General features: G+C 38.6%; 1 protein-coding gene across 6 annotated transcripts in view; it reads left to right on the forward strand.

The window, feature by feature from the left end:
* The window catches only part of LOC108696466 (Down syndrome cell adhesion molecule-like protein 1 homolog), a 146,931-nt gene extending 127,792 nt beyond the window's left edge, over positions 1 to 19,139 (forward strand). For 4 of the 6 annotated variants that reach the window (XM_041569268.1, XM_041569271.1, XM_018225864.2 and 1 more), the window contains 22 exons: positions 383 to 582; positions 748 to 844; positions 1,505 to 1,633; positions 2,249 to 2,416; positions 3,222 to 3,292; positions 6,039 to 6,279; positions 7,900 to 8,046; positions 8,198 to 8,353; positions 9,098 to 9,237; positions 10,057 to 10,210; positions 10,412 to 10,529; positions 11,380 to 11,543; positions 11,813 to 11,911; positions 12,017 to 12,205; positions 12,821 to 13,108; positions 13,371 to 13,526; positions 14,223 to 14,253; positions 15,300 to 15,418; positions 15,847 to 16,002; positions 16,365 to 16,559; positions 16,682 to 16,990; positions 18,074 to 19,139. In XM_041569268.1, the coding sequence (XP_041425202.1) occupies positions 383 to 582; positions 748 to 844; positions 1,505 to 1,633; positions 2,249 to 2,416; positions 3,222 to 3,292; positions 6,039 to 6,279; positions 7,900 to 8,046; positions 8,198 to 8,353; positions 9,098 to 9,237; positions 10,057 to 10,210; positions 10,412 to 10,529; positions 11,380 to 11,543; positions 11,813 to 11,911; positions 12,017 to 12,205; positions 12,821 to 13,108; positions 13,371 to 13,526; positions 14,223 to 14,253; positions 15,300 to 15,418; positions 15,847 to 16,002; positions 16,365 to 16,559; positions 16,682 to 16,990; positions 18,074 to 18,522 (3,776 nt within the window). In that variant the 3' untranslated portion in view covers positions 18,523 to 19,139. The remainder of the gene's footprint in view (positions 1 to 382; positions 583 to 747; positions 845 to 1,504; positions 1,634 to 2,248; positions 2,417 to 3,221; positions 3,293 to 6,038; positions 6,280 to 7,899; positions 8,047 to 8,197; positions 8,354 to 9,097; positions 9,238 to 10,056; positions 10,211 to 10,411; positions 10,530 to 11,379; positions 11,544 to 11,812; positions 11,912 to 12,016; positions 12,206 to 12,820; positions 13,109 to 13,370; positions 13,527 to 14,222; positions 14,254 to 15,299; positions 15,419 to 15,846; positions 16,003 to 16,364; positions 16,560 to 16,681; positions 16,991 to 18,073) is intronic. The other 2 variants (XM_041569269.1, XM_018225865.2) reach the window with 1 other exon arrangement.
* Positions 19,140 to 20,055: the final 916 nt, after the last annotated feature.

Below are 20,055 nucleotides of genomic sequence, written 5' to 3' on the forward strand. Positions count from 1 at the left end.
AGCGACCTGAGCCAGTAATATCACTGAGGTGGGGGTGGGGAGTGGCTAAGTGCCCTCAGGTGAAGTAAACTTCACCCCCCCCCACATTGCAAACCACTGCATAGTAGAATGTGCCTGTACTGTTTGTGATATTTGTTAAAATGATCTATAAAGAAAATTTTCTGGGATTTGCTGTACTTCTTATTTGAGTATTTGTTTAAAACAATTATAGCTCTACAGATCTTATCTCTTACCTTGTAAAACAATTAGTGCTTCATCGTTGAAGCTTTCACAGTAAAGTCATTCACATTAGTAATATTAGATGACTTGACCTAATTTTCCCTTTGAGGTTGGGTCTTCCCCTATTGTTATCATGTATAATTCTTTTTCGTTCATTCCTCAGTACCAGCGATGATCACTTCTCACCCAAATACAACTATTGCCATCAAAGGTCAAACAAAAGGCCTTAACTGCACAGCACGAGGAGAACGCCCCATTATAATCCGCTGGGAAAAGGGAGATACTGTTATAGACCCAGACAGGAACTTGCGCTACCTAATTGCTACCAAGGACAGTGGAGATGAAGTTATCTCCACTCTAACGGTGAGACAGGAATCACACACACACATATATATATATATATATATATATATCATACAATTGTGGCAAGTAATGCTGTAAACAGAAAACTATATATGAAGGATATCCTGTGTAAATATTGCTACAACTTGGATTAATTTTAATTTAATCTTTTTTTGAATCCCCAAGCTCAAGCCGGCAGAAAGAGGAGACTCTGTGTTTTTTTCGTGCCATGCAATAAACTCGTATGGAGAGGACAGGGGCCTGATACAACTTACTGTGCAAGGTAAATAGAAGTTCATTTGCAGAAACACACTGGCACACACATGCACACAAATCAATACCTACTCCCATTCTGCCTGAAAGGTACATATATCTTATTTGCTTTTTCACAGACTCACACACAGGTGTGCAATATCTATACATATTCACACTCTTCTTGGAAGATGCACATATGTACAGTATGTAAGTCACCCAAAAGTGATGAATAGTTACAAAAAAAACACAAAATGTATAAAATGACGACTAATTGCAGATTTTCTAAGAATATTAATGTTTACATCATACTTAAATTAATGTGAAGGTGATCTACCCCTTTAAAATGACCAAAGTGTGATGGAATAATAAGACTGTAAAACAATTAGCAGTTCTTGGCCTTCTTTTTCTTCTTTTGGTCCATTTTGTGAAGGTGAAATATAGAAAGAAATAATATATACCATCATACCAATTTAATTGATGCTACACAGGGATTAAATTGAATAAAAAACATTTAAAGCGTATCACTTTTAGCAAAGTATGTCTAAATTATCTGTAATATTAATCTTATATACAATCTGACCCTAGTGAGGTGCGTGAGACACACAATTTAATTTTCTGTGCCATATGCCAGTATGTCGCTTGAATTGTTAGGGGACATTTGCTTACTTGTTACTCTTCACCCTTGCAGAGCCTCCTGATCCCCCTGAGTTGGAGATCCGAGAAGTGAAGGCTCGTAGCATGAATCTACGCTGGACTCAGAGATTTGATGGAAACAGCATTATAACAGCCTTTGATATTGAGTATAAGAACAAATCAGGTGAGAATTATATAAGAGGTAGACTTAGAGAACAACATACTAAAAGTGAATATGATTTTATGATTATTTATGAATATGATTTTTACATCTTGTAATTGTAGTTATTGGCTAATGTAAAAATACAGATCCCATTGGTTAACTCAACAAAAGAAAAGTGGAAACCAGATCCAGACAAGCAGTGCAGTGTTTTTAAATCACATTTATTAAACACTACATGTTTTAAGAAAAGTTGCCCTTTATCTTGCATGACCTAGGTCTGGTTTCCACTAATATTTTATTGACAGTCCATTTATATGCATTAGAAGCACCAATCACAGACATAAGGACTGAATGTCATTAAGGTACAGTGGAAACAAATGAACTGTCCTAAAATACTGGGCCTTAAAATACAATGTGTACTTCAGCTTTGCAAACTAAAGTGGCTCAAATATCCACCTTTGAGCTTCTAATGACACCCCATGCGTGTACTAAACCATTAGTTTTGTGTATACTGCTCCTTTAATTTTCTCCATCTAATTCTACTCTTGGATATAACAGCAAGAAAGATGCCCAGTCATGTTAAGCAGGTACAGCCAGATTTGGTGGTGATCTTAACAGACCTTCTTTTTACTGCAGATTCCTGGGAATTTAAGCAGTCCACTCGTAATATCTCACCCATCATCAACCAAGCCAACATAGTTGATTTGCATCCAGCCTCAGTGTACAGCATACGCATGTATTCATTTAACAAGATTGGTCGCAGTGAGCCCAGCAAAGAGCTTACAATCAGCACAGAGGAGGCAGGTAAGTGGTCACCAAACTTCTTAAAAGTATAAGGCTTTCAACCAAGTTGTTTTTGTTTACCAGAGACATAATATTAGAAATACTTGTTATAGAAACAATATTTTTCTTTATTTTTGTTTTAAAAAAGCAGAGCAAATATATAACTATAGTTATATAAATATATATATATATATATATATATATATATATATATATATATATATATATAAACTATATATATATATATATATTTTTTTTTTTTTTTTTTTTTAAATTAACTTTATATTGCTTTGAGGGGATGTAAAATGGTCCGTATTTATACAGATGGTTTTCAACAAAGGACATTAGATTGTGGTAAAATAGTGAATGCAAAAGTTTGGGGTATGAATCTGTGAAGCCCTTAATCAGTAAAATAATGCATGTTCAAGATCTACTAATGAAAGAGAGAGAGCACCTATATTCATATTCATTCCAGCACTTGTTTCACTGTGATTATTGTATGTGTTTTAGCCAGTTAAAAGTGTGAGAATGTTTATAGAGCTCTCGGTGTAAGGAATATTGGCCTACTTGAAGATGACCAGTAATGGACACTATGTCACCCCCAGTCTAATGCCCTTAGTTGAAATATCAAACTGATAGAAGAGCAAAAGCACAAGGACTTTTTTGACCCAGAATTTAGCAATATAAGGAGTCTTTATGGCCCTCTATCCCTTCCTATTCTGCAAGGCCGGCATAATTATAGGAACCTTCCAGAGTATTGGATGCATAAAACATGTTCTCAGCTGTCCTCTTAAGAGTGTCATTAATAATTTCTTGTTCATTGCAGCTCCTGATGGTCCACCCATGGATGTCACCTTGCAGCCATTGACATCACAAAGTATACAAGTAACATGGAAGGTAATGGGCCAAAATCTTACTCCGCCGCTCATTTATAAGGAGAAGGTCTGTCTTTAACACTTCTCATTTGTGACGCATTGTATAATGTGTGAGGAGCTGCGTGGTAAATTTGGTACCTTTCTCTCTCTGCTCACGGCTGAATATCACACTTTTATCTACCAAGTCACAGTTACAACAATGCTTATTTATAAGTTGCTCAACTTGTTTCACTGTCTTCTATCCATAAAGCAAATATAAAAAAATGTATGGTATGGTTTGTGCATCTTAGCTCAATTGAATTGTACATTGCAGGGGTTAAACACAGTGGGTAGAATGGTGTGCTAGTGTATAAATTACCTCCAATTGTGCTGCTGCCCTAGTTAGAATTCAAGCCAGAGAAGTTGTTTGAACAAAACCAACCCAAATGTTTCTGCTAGGTAAAGATTAGTAGTGTTGTGAAATGATTTGATAAAGAATCCAATGTGAGCTACAGACTGAAAATAAAACAGAGGTGATTGAATCTCTCTACTGTATCCAGTTTGCTGTGGCTGTTGATCTGTTCTTTACGTTTCATCCTAGACTAATGTTACATGTTATATGTACGTTTTATATTAAAATATAATTTAAAGAATACCAATAATTAATTGTTTATTTAATTGGTTAGTATAATATAATACTGCTAAGCATGGATTTACTATAAATGCAAGAGTATTCTAAACAGAATAGAAGGTACACTGAATACTATTCTAGCCACATGGTTCTCTCTAGTCCCCTTGGTTTGATCTCTGCCACATTGATAAATGCATTAAACTATTAAATTAAAACATATTGTTGCAAGTCCCAGAATTTTTATGAGGTTCCCTATTTGTGAACATTATTATTAAGGCAAGTTTTGCATCATGCCAAAATCTTTTTTAAACACCAGATTGGAGGCAGGATGCCTATTCACTGTCTACACAAATAAATACGGTGAGGAGAAAAGGGGAATGAGAGGACAGTGACATCTAGGAAGCGCAAAATGGAAAGCAGAAGTAATTGCCTGCCCCACCTCTGTGCCTGAGGCATAGAGGCAGGGTATGCAATATATGATTGACAGCTGAGATTTATAAATACCTTTATAACAGGTATAGATGTGTTCATAAAAAATGATTTTGGGTTTCATGACTTATCTGAAAAGGACTTTCATTTTATAACTTTTTATGCCTGGGTGACAACTCCCCTTTAAAGCAATTTGTGCCAGAATGCAAGCTAATTCATGCATTATAGTGTTAAATCAGGTCGGACTGAGAATTAAAACAGGCCCTGCCATTTCAGGTACACAGAGGCCCAATCAGCCCACACAGAGGCCCAAACAGCCCCCACCAGCCCACTAAATACTGACTTTCTATGGGACCTTATAGCAGCCCCTCTGGCATTTGCCAGAACCCACAGATTGCCAGTCCGGGCCTGATTAATGTATGCAACTATGCATGTTGCAGCTAGCTTTATCAGAGCAGAGTGGCCACTGCCGTTGGTGTTAATGATGGTATGAACAACAGCATTAACATGTGATCACTGTGGGAATCCTGGAATTACCACCATGTCCAATGCAGTAGTAATTCCACGGTTACCTAATATCAATGAGTGCGCTTGCACATGATCCATCAGTATCACAGCTATCCCTTCCACTGTTCCATATCTTCCAAGTGCAGCACTCTCTTACTATATTGTGCTGAATTTAAATCTCCTCCTTTCTATGTTAGATACACAACTGTCTCCTACTGTGATCTGATAGTGTACTTTGTCTACACTTGCCATTTTCTACAGTACAGCAAAGCACTGTTATTAACAGTATTTGTTTATACATTTCTCTGATAATCTATTGGTTCTGCTATGTAGCTTTGGGAGGCAACCAAGATGCATATTCACCCAAGGCTACTATAAATCAGTAAATGACCTATGTCAGTGCTTTCCAGCTGTTTCCACATAGTGGGCCAGTTATTCAAGCCATATTTTAGTAAAATAATAATGTCATCCAGATATGTCAGTTGGACACTTGAGCTGTGTGGGGGCCATGAATATCTCTTAGAGGGCCACATCCAGCCTGCAGGCCTTTAGATGAACACCCTCATCAATATAGTTAGGCTTGAACTATCCCTATGGCTTGCCTTGCCTTGAATAAAACTATTATTATACAATGTCCTTCTTCAGCATTTCATTAGACGGTCAGTTAATATTTTGCATGTAGTGTTTTATCTGATTTGTCTGACTAATTGCTGCCTTTTATAGAAGATAATTCTGCACAGCACATATTCCTGAGACAGTTAGACACTAGAATATTGTGGCATTGTCTGTGACCTGCAATTACATAATAGTGACATCCACTGGCCAATGCAAGAATTGTCTTGACCCATGAGGTTGGGAAAAGTCACATTCTATGCCTATAAAAATATACTGAAAAATACACTGAAAATCAAAAGAGATGATAAGCTGTTCTACAGATGTATTCCATTATTCCCAAGACAGAAATCAATGGGCCATGGACTCTCCCAGTTCTTTATTCTTTTAGTGAAATAATAGGTCCTACTATTAAAAAAATAGAGAATAGGGATTTTTGGAGTTAAAAGGGCTTTTTAATATGTGGTTTCTTTAAGCCACTCCCCACCTAGCTATGTTTATAATTATTAAATGCTAACTAGTAGATACTTCTTCTATCTTACCATTTCTATGATGACCAGATGTTTAGCTGTAAATAGTACATTTAATACGCTTGTGTATGTAAACACAGGCCCCCAGGAAAGAACTACAGAATGGTGTGATCCGGGGTTACCAGATTGGATATCGGGAGAATGGGCCTGGCAGTAATGGCCAGTATAGTATTGTGGAGATGAAGGCCACGGGGGATGCAGAGGTATACACATTGGACAACATGAAAAAGTTTGCACAGTATGGGGTAGTTGTCCAGGCGTTCAATCGTGCAGGAACTGGACCATCCTCAACTGAAATTAATGCTACCACTCTGGAAGATGGTGAGTGTCCCTCTGTTCATGATTGTGTTACTGGGTATATGTGGATAGGACCAGGGGCGTAATTACAAAGGAAGCAGACCCTGCGGCTGCAGGGGGCCCAGGAGGTATAGGGGCCCCATGAGGTCCTAATTCATGTAAAATTTCAATACATATTGGTAAAACCTCTAGACATTTTGGGGGCCTGAAAAATTATTTGCTGTGGGGTTCAGTAATATCTATTTACGCCACTGGATAGGACTATGCAACATAGGGTGCATGTTTGACGTATGCATGTTTGTGCTGACATGTGTCTGGATTAAAAAGGTTACTAAATTCATTATGAACATAGATTCCACAATTTTGTTGTTTCTATGGTTAAAAGCCTTACTGGCTTTCTTTTGTTGCTTTTATTGGAAATATCCACATAAATATATATGTGAATGTACTTTTTTGCATACATCTATCTGTAGTTCACAAGCACCGTAATGGGGCAATATTTATATTGTATAAACATTTAAACATTTATTCAACATAAAATAAATAGCCAAATGTTTGGGCACCCCCAAGGGTTGTAATGAATTACCTGATACCCCATGCCAGTGCTCCTGTTAGCAGAAAACTGTTTTTTGACAGAGAAGAAGAATACCTGTGAACTGATGACATATTTTTTTATTGAAGTGTATGCCAGTTTATGTGCTTTCTTCATTAATTTATGTGAATTAGTGCACTAAAATGTTTTCTAGGAACTATTTAACACTCTGAGTGACTGTAAGACTGTAAGTAAAAGCCACCAAGGCAGGAATACAATTACAGGCATGTCAACCCATCTGAAGTTTTCGTGAGTCCCGCTTGTTAACCCCCAATCACCCACAGCAACAAGCCTATCATCCTCTAGTTAATTGCACCAGAATCATTATACATCTGCGCAATTGAAATGCATAGAAAACCCAAAGGAGGAAACAGGATCAGGGGACAGAACGGGAAGCATGACTAAGGTTGGGACAGGTGGAGCCTAGATGCACCTGAATCGCTACCAAAAATGGCTTTCAGGGAAACAAGAATAGCTCCTTCCTGATTATTTCTGTTTTGAGATACACTTACACAACACCAGATGTCATGGGAATGGTTGAAGCACCATCATATAATTTACTATTGTGGTGTGCAAAGGTAGCAAGAGCCTTTAACTTATGGAGGGAGACCAATTAAGAAGAGACGGCCGGTGAGCAGCACTATTAATGTAATGAGGTGGGAACCCAGTCAGTAGAAGAAGATATCAAGGCAGGCAGCTGGAAAGGTGTGAAAGAAAAGACAGAAAACAGGAGTGCAGGAAAAGGCAGCAAGTTATTCTGAATTAATGAGCAATAAGATCAGGTCAGCAAGAGTTAGGGCACACTAACAATGAAATCTGTTTGAGAAGGGCACTTAAGACACAAGAGGGTAGGTGGTTGCAGCGATCAGCCACCAGTTCAGTGGTGGGAGGAGGATGCAGCAAGATTTGTTTCTCATGTTTTACATAGAAATATAACTATCTGCAGTTTAAAGTTATTAAAAGAGACTTTTATGTTTTCTCAATAATTCACTGTATGCACACAATCTATTTCCAAGACCAATAGAGAGTGTTTCTTTTGCCTACCAACACAGTTCCAAGCAAGCCTCCAGAGAATGTCCGAGTTTTGTCCATCACCTCTGATGTGGCAGTCATCTCCTGGTCTGAGCCTCCTCGCAACTCTCTCAATGGTGTTTTGAAAGGATACAGAGTTATATTCTGGTCACTGTATCCAGATGGGGGTGAGTCCTGAAAAAACAAAAATTTCTGCCTGGCTAATACATTTTGCCTGTTTTTTTTCCTTTCCCATTCTTTTTTTCTCCATATTGTGTTAAAGTATTCTACTTGAGCACCTGTCAATTCCCCTTCTTTTTCCATTTCTTTTCAATCCAGAATGGGGGGAGATGCAGAATATAACCTCTCCTCGAGAGCGAGTAGAACTTAAGTCTCTAGAGAAATTTACTGATTACAGTGTCCAAGTGCTGGCTTACACCCAAGCAGGTGATGGCGTGAGAAGTGATGTTCTTTACCTGCAGACTAAGGAAGACAGTAAGTTATGTCATTGAAAACTGTGTTTAATGGGTTTATTTGGAGAAAGACAAATCTGTATATGTTGTTGTCTTTATTTTCTTGGTTTACTGGAGTAATATTCAGTAAGAGCTTACAGTAACATACAATAGAAGGTCAGAAACAGTTTCTTTCTGCTGAATAGGAAGTAAAGACTACAAGAATGTTTCCATATTAAGTTGGCCCTGAGCTTTCTCCTCAGAGTCTGAAAGGTTCCTGACTGTTCATGATAAGCTGTTGCTAAAATGTGAAAATCTGAGTATGATTGTTCTAGGCATTGCTTATTTATTCCCTGCTCTCATAGTTCAGTGGGAAATACATGACAGGCAAAAAGTACAGTAGCCAATGACAGGGTTAAATCATGCAGCATTACACAAATTACTAGGAGTATTGCCCAAGGAAGGAATTTTCTGTGACTGTAAGAACCTGTGCCATCATATGTGTCCACCAAATTATAGGAAATCAGAAGATAACTCAGTTGAACTGAAGAAGCTACTTGGATGAGTGGTGAAACATTGTCAAGAAAAAAACTCTAAATGTCCAGTTGCCTTTGACTTAATTCTACTAGATACTGTGTATCATGACCTGAATGAATGAATGAGAATCTTCATAGTCAGAATATAACTCCATTTATAGATATGGCTGATCCTGTATATGCTAAAATACATTTTACTTTCCATTTAAATTGACAAGACATTTGTAATGTTAATTCTTTACCTTCTCCAGTTCCTGGACCCCCGGCTGGCATTAAAGCTGTGTCATCCTCATCCAGTAGTGTAGTAGTGTCCTGGTTGCCCCCAACTAAACCTAATGGGATAATTCGAAAATACACTATCTTCTGCTCCAGCCGAGGATCAGGACAGCCTGTAAGTATTCTCTAACGGATGGTGAAATAGATCACATGGAGAGATGAGCAGGGGACGCTATGAATAAAAGTTTTTTTATAATGGATTAAATATATCTATGGTCTAAGACTGTATAGATTTATAAGGTAAAATGTAATAATAAAGGTGCTGTATGCTTTTTTACTCCTGTAATACTCCTGTATCCTGTTCTACTTCTAATCCTGTTCTATTGCTGAAAAGGAAATGGACTTTCCCATGCTTATCAGTACAATTTTCTGTAATGCAATTTGTTGCTCCTTAGGAGTATAACTCACACCAATGCACTGCTGATCTTTCTATCCGAAAGCTTTGGAACATTAATTATTTCCGCACCATAGAAAGAGTTGTTGTTTTTCAATGGAGAAATAAAGTGTAAACTGGTCCTGCCTCTTTTTATGCTGGCTTGCCTTTTTAATCATTTATCCAAATTTAGATACATGTTCTAATGTAATTGCAGCTGCTTTAGTTAAACCGAGAGCTGCCCAGCCACTGTTTAGGCAGTCGGTCAACATCTTTTGGTGTGTGTTAGGTAGTGTTGCCACCTGTCCGGTAGGGAAAAACGGCAAGAATATAGGTATTTTTTTCCAGAAAAATTGACAACCCTAGTGTTAGGGTGCATGCAGCAACACCTGTATATCGCTGGAGAGGTAATGTTAGTGGATTTCTGAAGTGATTAGACCTCTCTTCTCCACCCTAACCTTGTCAGTCTTTTCCTTCTAGCTGTATATATATTTCCCCATCACAGCAGCTTCCATTCTTTCTCTTCTACTGTGGGCTAATGAGGTACACTTTCTTTCAAAGGCACCAAGTGAATATGAGACAAGTCCTGAGTTCCTGCATTATCGTATCATGCACCTTCTCCGGGGCCAGCAATACATGCTGTGGGTTGCAGCAGTGACATCAGCAGGACGTGGGAATTTTAGCGAGAATGTCATGATTGAGCCAGCTGGAAAAGGTTTGAACCCCTATATCAACATAAACCACTTGCTTAAACAAAATAACAGGAACTTCTTATTAATAATGACTGCACCTAAACTACTGATAACTAAACTAATACACTAAAAGCAACTTAACATGCTTCCTTCTCTTATTGCTTGTTACAGCATTTTGACTTGTGGGTTCTTATTATCTCTTCATTCCGTTTACCTCGTTGCAGCTCCAGCCAAGATTATTTCATTTGGTGGAACAGTAAGCACCCCCTGGATGAAAGATGTCCGCTTGCCTTGCAGCTCAGTTGGGGAACCAGCACCTGCTATTAAATGGACCAAAGACAGGTAAATATGAGAGCAACGTTTAACACTATTCATACCAGATAGGCATTAGACGAGTTGCACATTAGTGGGTAGAAATACAGTAAAGATAATGTGCTCGTTTGTTCTAAAATAATATTCCCTGTTTGCCAGTTTAGAAGTTGTCTGAAGTTGCGTTTTCTAAAACTGCCAGATGCTGCTAGTACAAAATGATTATTGTCATGTAACTTTATACTTGACCTTAGGTGGAATAACTTCTCTTTATAGGAAACTTCCCTGTTTAGCCTGCGGGCTCTCATGACTGCTTAAGGGCAGGGGCACACGGGCAGATTCGGGGAGATTTATTCGCCTGGCGACTAATCACCTATCCTTTGGGGGCGACAATCTCCCTGAACTGCCTTCCCCCTGTCTTCCGCCTGCTATAATGAGAAAACGCTAGCGCAATGGCACTCACGGCGCTTTGATTTCCTAAGTTGCCTCACAAGGAAACTGCGGAAATCGAAGCGCTGCGAGTGCATTGCCGCAGGCGAGTTTTCATTTTAGCAGGGGGAAGGCAGTTCGGGGAGATTGTGGCCCCAAAGAAGAGGCAATTAGTCATCAGGTGACTAAATCTCCCCGAATCTGCAAGTGTGCTCCTGCCCTTAGAGCAAGCTTGCTACTTCTATTATATGAGTAGTGAACAGAATTGTTTCCCTTAATATCTAAACTAAATAAAAACTGCTATAATATCCAGGCACATCAGACGTGCCGAGTCTGACTGAGACTATGAAAACAACAAATAATTTTATGTTTATGGAAGTCTAGATTAATGGATGTAAACCATGTTACGTTTATGGTGTTTGAATAACATCACTACACTTTCTTTACCCCACAGTGAGGACTCGGCAATACCAGTAGCACTGGATGGGCATCGACTCATCCACTCCAATGGGACACTTACCCTGCGCTCTGTTAAAGCTGAAGATTCTGGCTACTACACTTGTACTGCCACCAATAATTTGGGATTTGACACCATAATTGTCAATCTGCTAGTGCAAGGTGGGTCACGGGCATGTGAGGAGCAGAGATCAGTCTCTGTGTATTCAGTTTAAAGGGAAACTTAAAACTGGGTAAATTGCTAGTATGTGCAAAATAATAAATGTTTCTATTTACCCAGTTTTTATTTTTATACTGAACAGTTCCTTTAAGGGCTCTCGTGGATTAGGTGAAAAAGAATAGAATCATTTATTTTTGGGGCAGTATTTTAAATTATTTTAATTTAATTGTGAATATATCTATAGTAATTTCTGTATAAAAATCGTTTACAGTTCCACCCGATCAGCCTCGCCTCACAGTCTCTAAAACTTCAGCATCCTCTATCACTCTGGCCTGGATCCCTGGGGATAATGGAGGAAGTTCAATCCGAGGTGCTTTTTTCATTCACTCTCCTGTTAGCTTCATTGACCTTTACACATTGCTCCCCTTTCTCTTCTTTTTCAGTCTATTTATCTCACTTTCTTTATCAACCATAGGTTTTGTCCTTCAGTACTCCGTAGATAACAGTGAGGAATGGAGAGATGTGTTTATCAGCTCATCAGAGCGGTCCTTTCGCTTGGAGAATTTGCGTTGTGGAACATGGTACAAAGTCAAATTGGCTGCAAAGAACAGTGTTGGGGCCGGAAGAATAAGTGAAATAATTGAGGCCAAGACTCATGGCAGAGGTGCGAATTCAGATTTACTGCTTTACTTTAACTTAAATGTTAAGTTACCTTAGGATGTATTTTAGAGCCATATTCATAAAAGACAATTCTTAGAAAAATATAACATTGAATCCTGTACAAGGGAATTGTATTGTATTTACGATATTGTATTGGATATATTTAAGATAGAGACCATTTTTCTGAGAATCACATAGAGAAAAATATTTAGAGAAATATATTAAAACGACTGAAAGAGGAAGATGGTTATCTAAGATCTTTTCAACAGTTACAGAAAGACCATAATACACCTGCTAATGTGTTTAACAGTATTTGCAGATTTGTAATTTGCTATTGAAAGGCCCACATGTAATTGACCAAACTAGCTATTTAATAGGATATTTGTACCAGTATTGTGGTCTTGTGCAAATGCCTATGTTGATGACCGTGTGCAGATCTCTGAAAACACTGTCTCTCTTTAGCGGGGGATTATTAGCACACACTATTCTGCTAAACAAATATCAATATAAGGGCCCTAATTACATGTTCACCCAAATAATGTATTAGCACTGCACTATCTTAAAATATAACCCCCATACTCCTACTGAAATTATACTCTTTCTCTCTTCTTCCTTATAGAGCCATCGTTTAACAAAGATCAGCCCCTCTTCACCCATGTGAACTCTACTCATGCACGGCTAAATCTCCATGGCTGGAATAGTGGTGGCTGTCCAATCACCTCTGTGATCCTAGAATACCGCCCTCAGAACACCTGGCCATGGCAGAGCCTCCGTGCCAATGTAACAAGTGATGTTTTCTTGACTGAACTCCGTGAAGCCACCTGGTATGAGCTGAAAATGCGAGCCTGTAATAGTGCAGGCTGTGGGAATGAAACCTCAAGGTTTGCCACTTTGGAATATGATGGAAGTAAGTACTTAGAAATGCTAATGCATGTGTATTTGGTATGTTAGGAAAATTCCACACATTATATTGGGTCACTTACCAACCAATGAAAAAATGTAAAGCCGTATTGTTTATGTTCATATTATTATTTGATCTTGAAATCAATCATTGCACCAGCACTTCTATTGTTATCAGTTCTTTAAATATTTTCTTGTATTTCTTTCCTGCCATCTTTGTATATATTAATGTTTTGACCATACTGGATACTTGTTTATTCTCTTTAAAGGTACCATTCCACCCATTAAATCTGCCCAAGGTGAAGGAGACGATGTGAAGAAGCTTTTCTCCATTGCCTCCCCAGTGATCCTGGCCACCCTGGGAGTTGCTCTTTTATTCATTATACGCAAGAAGAGAAAAGAGAAGAGGCTTAAGAGGCTTCGAGGTAAGAGGGGGATATATATGTAAATAATACAGGAATCTGCTTAAAGGTAAAAATGCTGCTCTTCCACCGAACTCACACTGACCCAATCACAAATACAAACTTTACATTATTTACATCTTTATACGGAGCAACATTTCCCAAACCTGCAGTCAGACACAAAATATCTCTTCTGTCTGACCATCCCCATCCACACACCAACTGCTGATAACTTTCCAGCAAGCTAACACCAGGGCCAGAACTAAAGAGAATAAACCAGGCTGAATTGCTGGAAACAACAAAAGGTTCAAGAGCTGAGCTAGAAGGGAAGATCAGAAAAGGAAAGGGTTGGACAAAACGAAGAGATTAAAATCAGAAGGCTGAAAAAAGGAAATTACAGAAACAGATCTTTCTGCCAGTGCATAAAACTGGTCATTATCTGGTCATTGAATAAATGATACTGTGTGTCCCATTACAAAGATATTAGCTATTCACTTTTTTGGTGGCACCAAGTTCAGTCCAGCAATCTAGTAAAAAAAAGATAGATACCCACAATACAAACTTTGGAAGAAGTAAACTATATCTCTTTTTTTAGAAATAGAAACAAAGTGTTCTAGGCCCTCAAAATATAAACATGACCAAAACGGACTTACCTTCATGCCGTAGAAATGGCATGTGATGCTGCAACTAATCATTATCTACTCTGTTTTTTCTTTATAGATGCTAAAAGTCTGGCTGAGATGCTTATCAGGTTAGTAAAATATAGGCATGATAAAATATTGATTATTACAATAATAACATTGAAATTGCTGTTTACTGCTTCTGCTACTACTACTGACCTCCTGAAAACTGTCATTACTAAAAAATATTGTAGTGAATGTTTAATCTATTTCACAGGCAGGCTTATTTTTTCTAATAGTTGTTTACATATTTATTGATTTTTGAGCTTCTCAACCTTATTTCTTTTTGTGTTGCAAACAACACATTCTTGCTTGAGAGTCTCTGATAGATTTCAGAGTCAGTCATAGTGTCTGTCAGTACAGCATTTTCTTATATATACGACTGCCTGGGCTCCATAGCTGAGGCCCTGAGGGTTGTGTCTGAAAGCAGCAGGTGAAAGTCCACAGGGGTAACATGCAATGTGGACAAAAACATAGCGATAAGCTGCTTTTTTTTTCTTTTTTTTAAAAGCTTAAAGAGAAAGAAATATATGAAAGTATAGTACAGGTATGGAATCTATTATCCAGAATGATTGGGTCCTGGGTTTTTCCAAATACAAATCTTTCCATTCATACCTTAAGTCTACTAAAAAAAAATCATTTAAACATAAATTAAATCCAACAGGCTTGTTTTACCACCAGTTAGATTAACTATATCTTAGTTGGGATCAAATACATGAACTGTTTTATTATTACAGAGAAATAGCAACTAATCTTTAAAACTGTTAATCATTTGGATAAAATGGAGTCTATGGGAGATGGCCTTTCTGTAATTCAGAGCTTTCTGGATAACATATTTCCAGATAACGAATCCCATACCTGTACAATATTTTGATTTCAAAATGAATGCATGACTTTCTTGACAATATTTATCAGTCACTATAATGCAGATCCTACAGATCCAAATAATGTGTTGCAGTTTTCAACACACTAGTTACCAAAGCTTGTAAAAGCTTAAAAATCAGTATGAACTGAAGGGTCTTTGGCTTGGTGACTGTAGTTCATGCATTAAATTCAAAATTCAAAATTTTGGCTACATTTTCCCCACTGAGGTTTTTTTTCATAACTTCCTTCCTAGCAAAAACAACCGCAGTTTTGACACTCCAGTTAAGGGGCCCCCAGCTGGCCCACGACTTCATATTGACATTCCCAGAGTACAGCTTCTAATTGAGGATAAGGAGGGCGTCAAACAGCTTGGTAAGTAATGGGTTCTGCCATGTAGTGGTAACAGACAATACGCTGCTGCAAAAATAGCTCAATGTCCAGAATTCAAAGTCTAGTTATAATTAAATATAGATATAGAATATTCAACCCTTGAAAGTACATAATCAAACAATGGGCCAGATTCAATAAACACTAGTTCCTAATTCAGTTCTGGATTTTCCCCATAAAATTCAGTGGTGTTTTAACATGATAAACCATGAAATAAGTTTTTCCTCTAACTGAATCTTGCCCAATACATCTAAGTGGCAATACAAGTTTATGTACCCTAAATAAATTGAGTGTGCGCTATGAATGCTAAACCTTGATCTTGATTTGTTTTGTTTTTTGTGTTCAGTTACTGTGCTCATGAACACAGTATTATTTAATGGGTCTAATTGTTTTTGTTATTTTTTTATGCCCAGCAGGGGATGATAAAGCTACCCTGCCGGTGACGGATGCTGAGTTTAGCCAGACAGTAAATCCCCAGAGTTTTTGCACAGGGGTTTCCCTACATCACCCTGCACTGATCCAGAACACAGGGCCACTAATTGACATGTCTGACATCCGTCCTGGAACAAGTAAGTTTCGCAGGCAACCAAACATGTTTTCTGAGATGCATTATTTTTTGTTTTATGTTTGTGGTCTTCATAATATTAATATTCTTTCTAGTGTACCAGTTCCCTAGAATGAGAGCCTTCCTGTTCTCCCAAACATTCCCTTTGAAGAAGCCAGGCCTCTGAACGATAACTATCCTTTTTTTCTGTTTCAGAGGAATTTAACTGCTACGTTTACAAAAAAATTTGCGAAATACTACTTGCATTTCCTTAATAGCCTGCAATTCTGGCCAGATAGAAATCCTGTCACCACTCTAGTTGTCATTTCTGATTTTTCTTTCCTTTTTTCTTAGTCCGGTATTATAGATGTTATACTTTAATTATAGATCCAGTTTCCCGAAAGAGTGTAAAGTCTTCGCACAGTACTAGGAACAGGTATTCCAGTCAGTGGACTCTAACAAAGTGCCAGAGCTCCACCCCTGCACGAACGCTGACTTCTGATTGGAGGACTGTTGGGTCCCAACATGGCATCACTGTTACTGAGAGTGACAGCTACAGTGCTAGTCTTTCTCAGGATACAGGTATGTGCATTGAATCTTATATTAAATGAGCAGAGTTATAATTGTTAGAATGACAGATTTTAATAGCACACAACTTGACAAGCCAAACACAATATTCTCTATTGTTACGTCTGTCTCCACAGATAAAGGCCGGAACAGTATGGTATCTACAGAGAGTGCATCCTCAACATACGAGGAGCTTGCTCGAGCTTATGAACACGCTAAGTTGGAAGAGCAGCTGCAACATGCAAAGTTTGAAATCACAGAATGTTTCATCTCGGACAGTTCTTCTGATCAGATGACAACAGGGACCAATGAGAATGGAGACAGCATGACTTCAATGAGCACGCCCTCTGAACCAGGCATTTGTCGCTTTACGGCATCCCCTCCCAAGCCACAGGACAGTGATCCTACCAAGAATGTAGCTGTTCCTATTCCTCACCGAGCTAAAAGTATGTACCCAAACAATGTTCTTTTGCTGCTAACAATCCAACTCTGATGTCTGTATGTGCCAAAATGTCACATGTGGTCACAATGGTGTCTCAATTTCAAATTTTATATATTTACATTTGAAGAAATAAAACATTTGTAATATAAATAAGAAGTCAGCCTTGGCTCTGTCCACTACAATCTTCATATCAGGTACTGAGCCAAGTTTAGGTAGGTCTTTAAAAGGAGAAGGAAAGCTACCAAAGCAGTTTATTGCCAATATATTAGCCACAATAGTGCAAGCTATAACACTACATTTATTCTGTAGAATGCTTTACCATACCTGAGTAAACAGCTCTAGAAGCTCTCTCTGTTTGTTTAGGATAGCAGCTGCCATATTAGCTTGATGTGACATCACTTCCTGCCTGAGTCTCATAGCTCTGGGCTCAGATTACAGCAGGAGGGGTGAGGGAGAGAGTAGCAAACTGAGCATGCTCAAGCCCTAGCCCTGGACGTTTAAGCTGAAAACAGGAAGTCTGATACAGAAGTCCATGTGTACACAATAGAAGGAAAGAAATTTGGTGTTTCTTTTGTTTTCTTTTGCAGCATAACTTTGAGGGTTTACTGGTTTATTTATATAGATCTTTCTGATAAATCTTACTTAGTTTTAGCCTTTCCTTCTCCTTTAATGGTAAAGACACACTGGGCAATTTCTAGAGTTTTCCTGCCTTGTGGTTTTCATTCCATGTGAGTGGGACAAAACACTAGAAATGGTGCTAGAAATTGCATCTCAGAAAAAAAACATATCCTAGAGCATGGAACAGGTACCTCCATTTGTATGGCTACTACTAATTTTGAAAATATTGATACATGATAGAAGATGATCACATCTTATAATGTTTTTTTAACTTTATACAATGTGTATAAGATTATGCTCTTGGAATTAGGTTGTTTGTAAATCATTTGTATTCATTTACATTGATATCATTGCCCACACTGCATACTGTAAATAGTGTACTTGCCTATTGATTAGTTTGTATTTGTATGAACTGTGCAGAAAATTATATATTTGCTTATGCTGTTTTTTTTTTTGTGGTAATACACAGGTGAATATTGCAATTTGCCACTCTACATGAAATCTGAGCCCCACTTTCGCAAGCCAGACCCTCATGATTCTTGTCCTGTGGTACCACCACGAGAGGCCTCCATGCGCAACCTGAATCGGGGTTACCATTCTCGACACCTTACCTTAGAACCAGGGGCCAAGCCCCCACCTGGACTGTCACACCCAGCCCCTTCTGGTGTAAATTTACCTCAGCGGACTCTGCTTATGGCCGGAGCCTCAGCTTCTGCTCCTTCAGCACCAGCAGCCACAGCACCATCAGCACCAGCTGATCCCACCCCATCTGCTGGACCTGTAGAAAACCGCCTGCCTATACAGCACAGCAAGATGGGTGGCTCCAGGGACTCACTACTGGAAATGAGCAGCTCTGGGGGTAGCCGGGCACAAAAACAAGGAGCCGGTGCTTACTCCAAATCATACACACTGGTCTGATACTAACCATGCCCTCCCCCATTCCACAGCACTCCCCTTCCCTTCACAGACTGCAGAGACCCTCTCCCTTTCGCAATGTCTTGGCTGTATTTCTATATTTTAAAAAATGTTTAAAAAAAAAAAAAAAAAGAAACACGAGGACAAATGGAGAAAAAAACTTGATGATAAAAGACATTTTTGTATGAAAAAATAGCTATTTTCTTCTTCGGGATAAAAAAAATAAGAAAAGAAATATGCATTTTATCTGTGGAACCTGAGAAGAGCTCGTGATAAATACATGCTGTTTACACTCTGATATGACTTGGGGCAATTGCAATGTTGTTAGGATTGATGGTAAGGTCTGTGGCTGTGTGCCTGGAGCTGGATGAATTCTACTCTGTGTGTTCTGGAGACAGAAAAATAATTAGGACAGGACTAGGACTGTGTAACAAGGGAAAGATCAAGAGGCAGATAAAGTTACAGTGAGTACAGCTGACAGAAATATAAGTCCCCTACTGAGACTGAGAACTCGCAGAAGTATGCCAGGGATCCTGCAAGGTACAGGAAAGCTGTGGATATTATTTTATATTGCACAAAAGCCATGATTAACCTGTAAAATAAAGCCTTCTAAACTGTGATTAGTGATATCATTGGTTTTTTAATTGGTGCCTTGTGATGTCACGTGTCACATGAGTCAAAGAAATATGGCAACCCCTTTTTAAGAAGATAAAAATGATGGAAAACTCCGCTTCTATAGCATGTGCAAAAGCAGTTACTCTGTGGCCTTCTGCCTTTATAACATTGTGATACTTCTAGTATCCTTATATTTATAGAATATGTGTATTTAGTGGTGAGAATGGGGGAGCATGACAATTACAGGCAGTTGCTATAGTGGAGATGCAGGGGCGTAACTATAGAGGAAGCAGACCCTGCGCCTGCAGGGGGGCTCAGGAGGTATAGGGGCCCCACGAGGCCCTAATTCATATACAGTTTCAATAAATATTGGTAAAACAAGTCAACTGCTAAAAATTTTGGGGGCCTGAAAAATAATTTGCTGTGGGGCCCAGTGAATATCTAGTTACGCCACTGTGGAGATGGTTCACAGATGGAACAACCAGATCATTGGCAACTTGACAAAACACATGGTGGGCCAAAATGTCCAGTGTAAGTTGGCTCTGAATTCTGAATTACAGAACTACTCAGGGAAGCCATGTAGTCCATCTGGCCAATGACCAATTAGATTGTCCGATCAAGAAAGCTTTAGGTCCATGCACATAGATGTTTAGCCAGTGTGGTCAAAATTCTCCACCAATTTATTAACTATTTTTTCTTTGGGGAACAATCAGAATCTAAAGGTGGGCGTGGGGCTTGAGTCTGGAGCTGTAAGGAATACATGAGCATGAATGTTTGGTGGTGCCAGACTGGGGCTGGTGATGTTCCAACACTCACCAGAAATGCAAATGAGGAAGAATAAGGTGACTGGAAATGTACTCCTATTGTATAACACATCTGCATACAAAAATCTTGCAAGCTTTAAAATATCAGCACTACGTT

This window comes from Xenopus laevis, chromosome 7L (genome assembly GCF_017654675.1).
Source record: "Xenopus laevis strain J_2021 chromosome 7L, Xenopus_laevis_v10.1, whole genome shotgun sequence".
Taxonomy (NCBI): Eukaryota; Metazoa; Chordata; class Amphibia; order Anura; family Pipidae; genus Xenopus; species Xenopus laevis.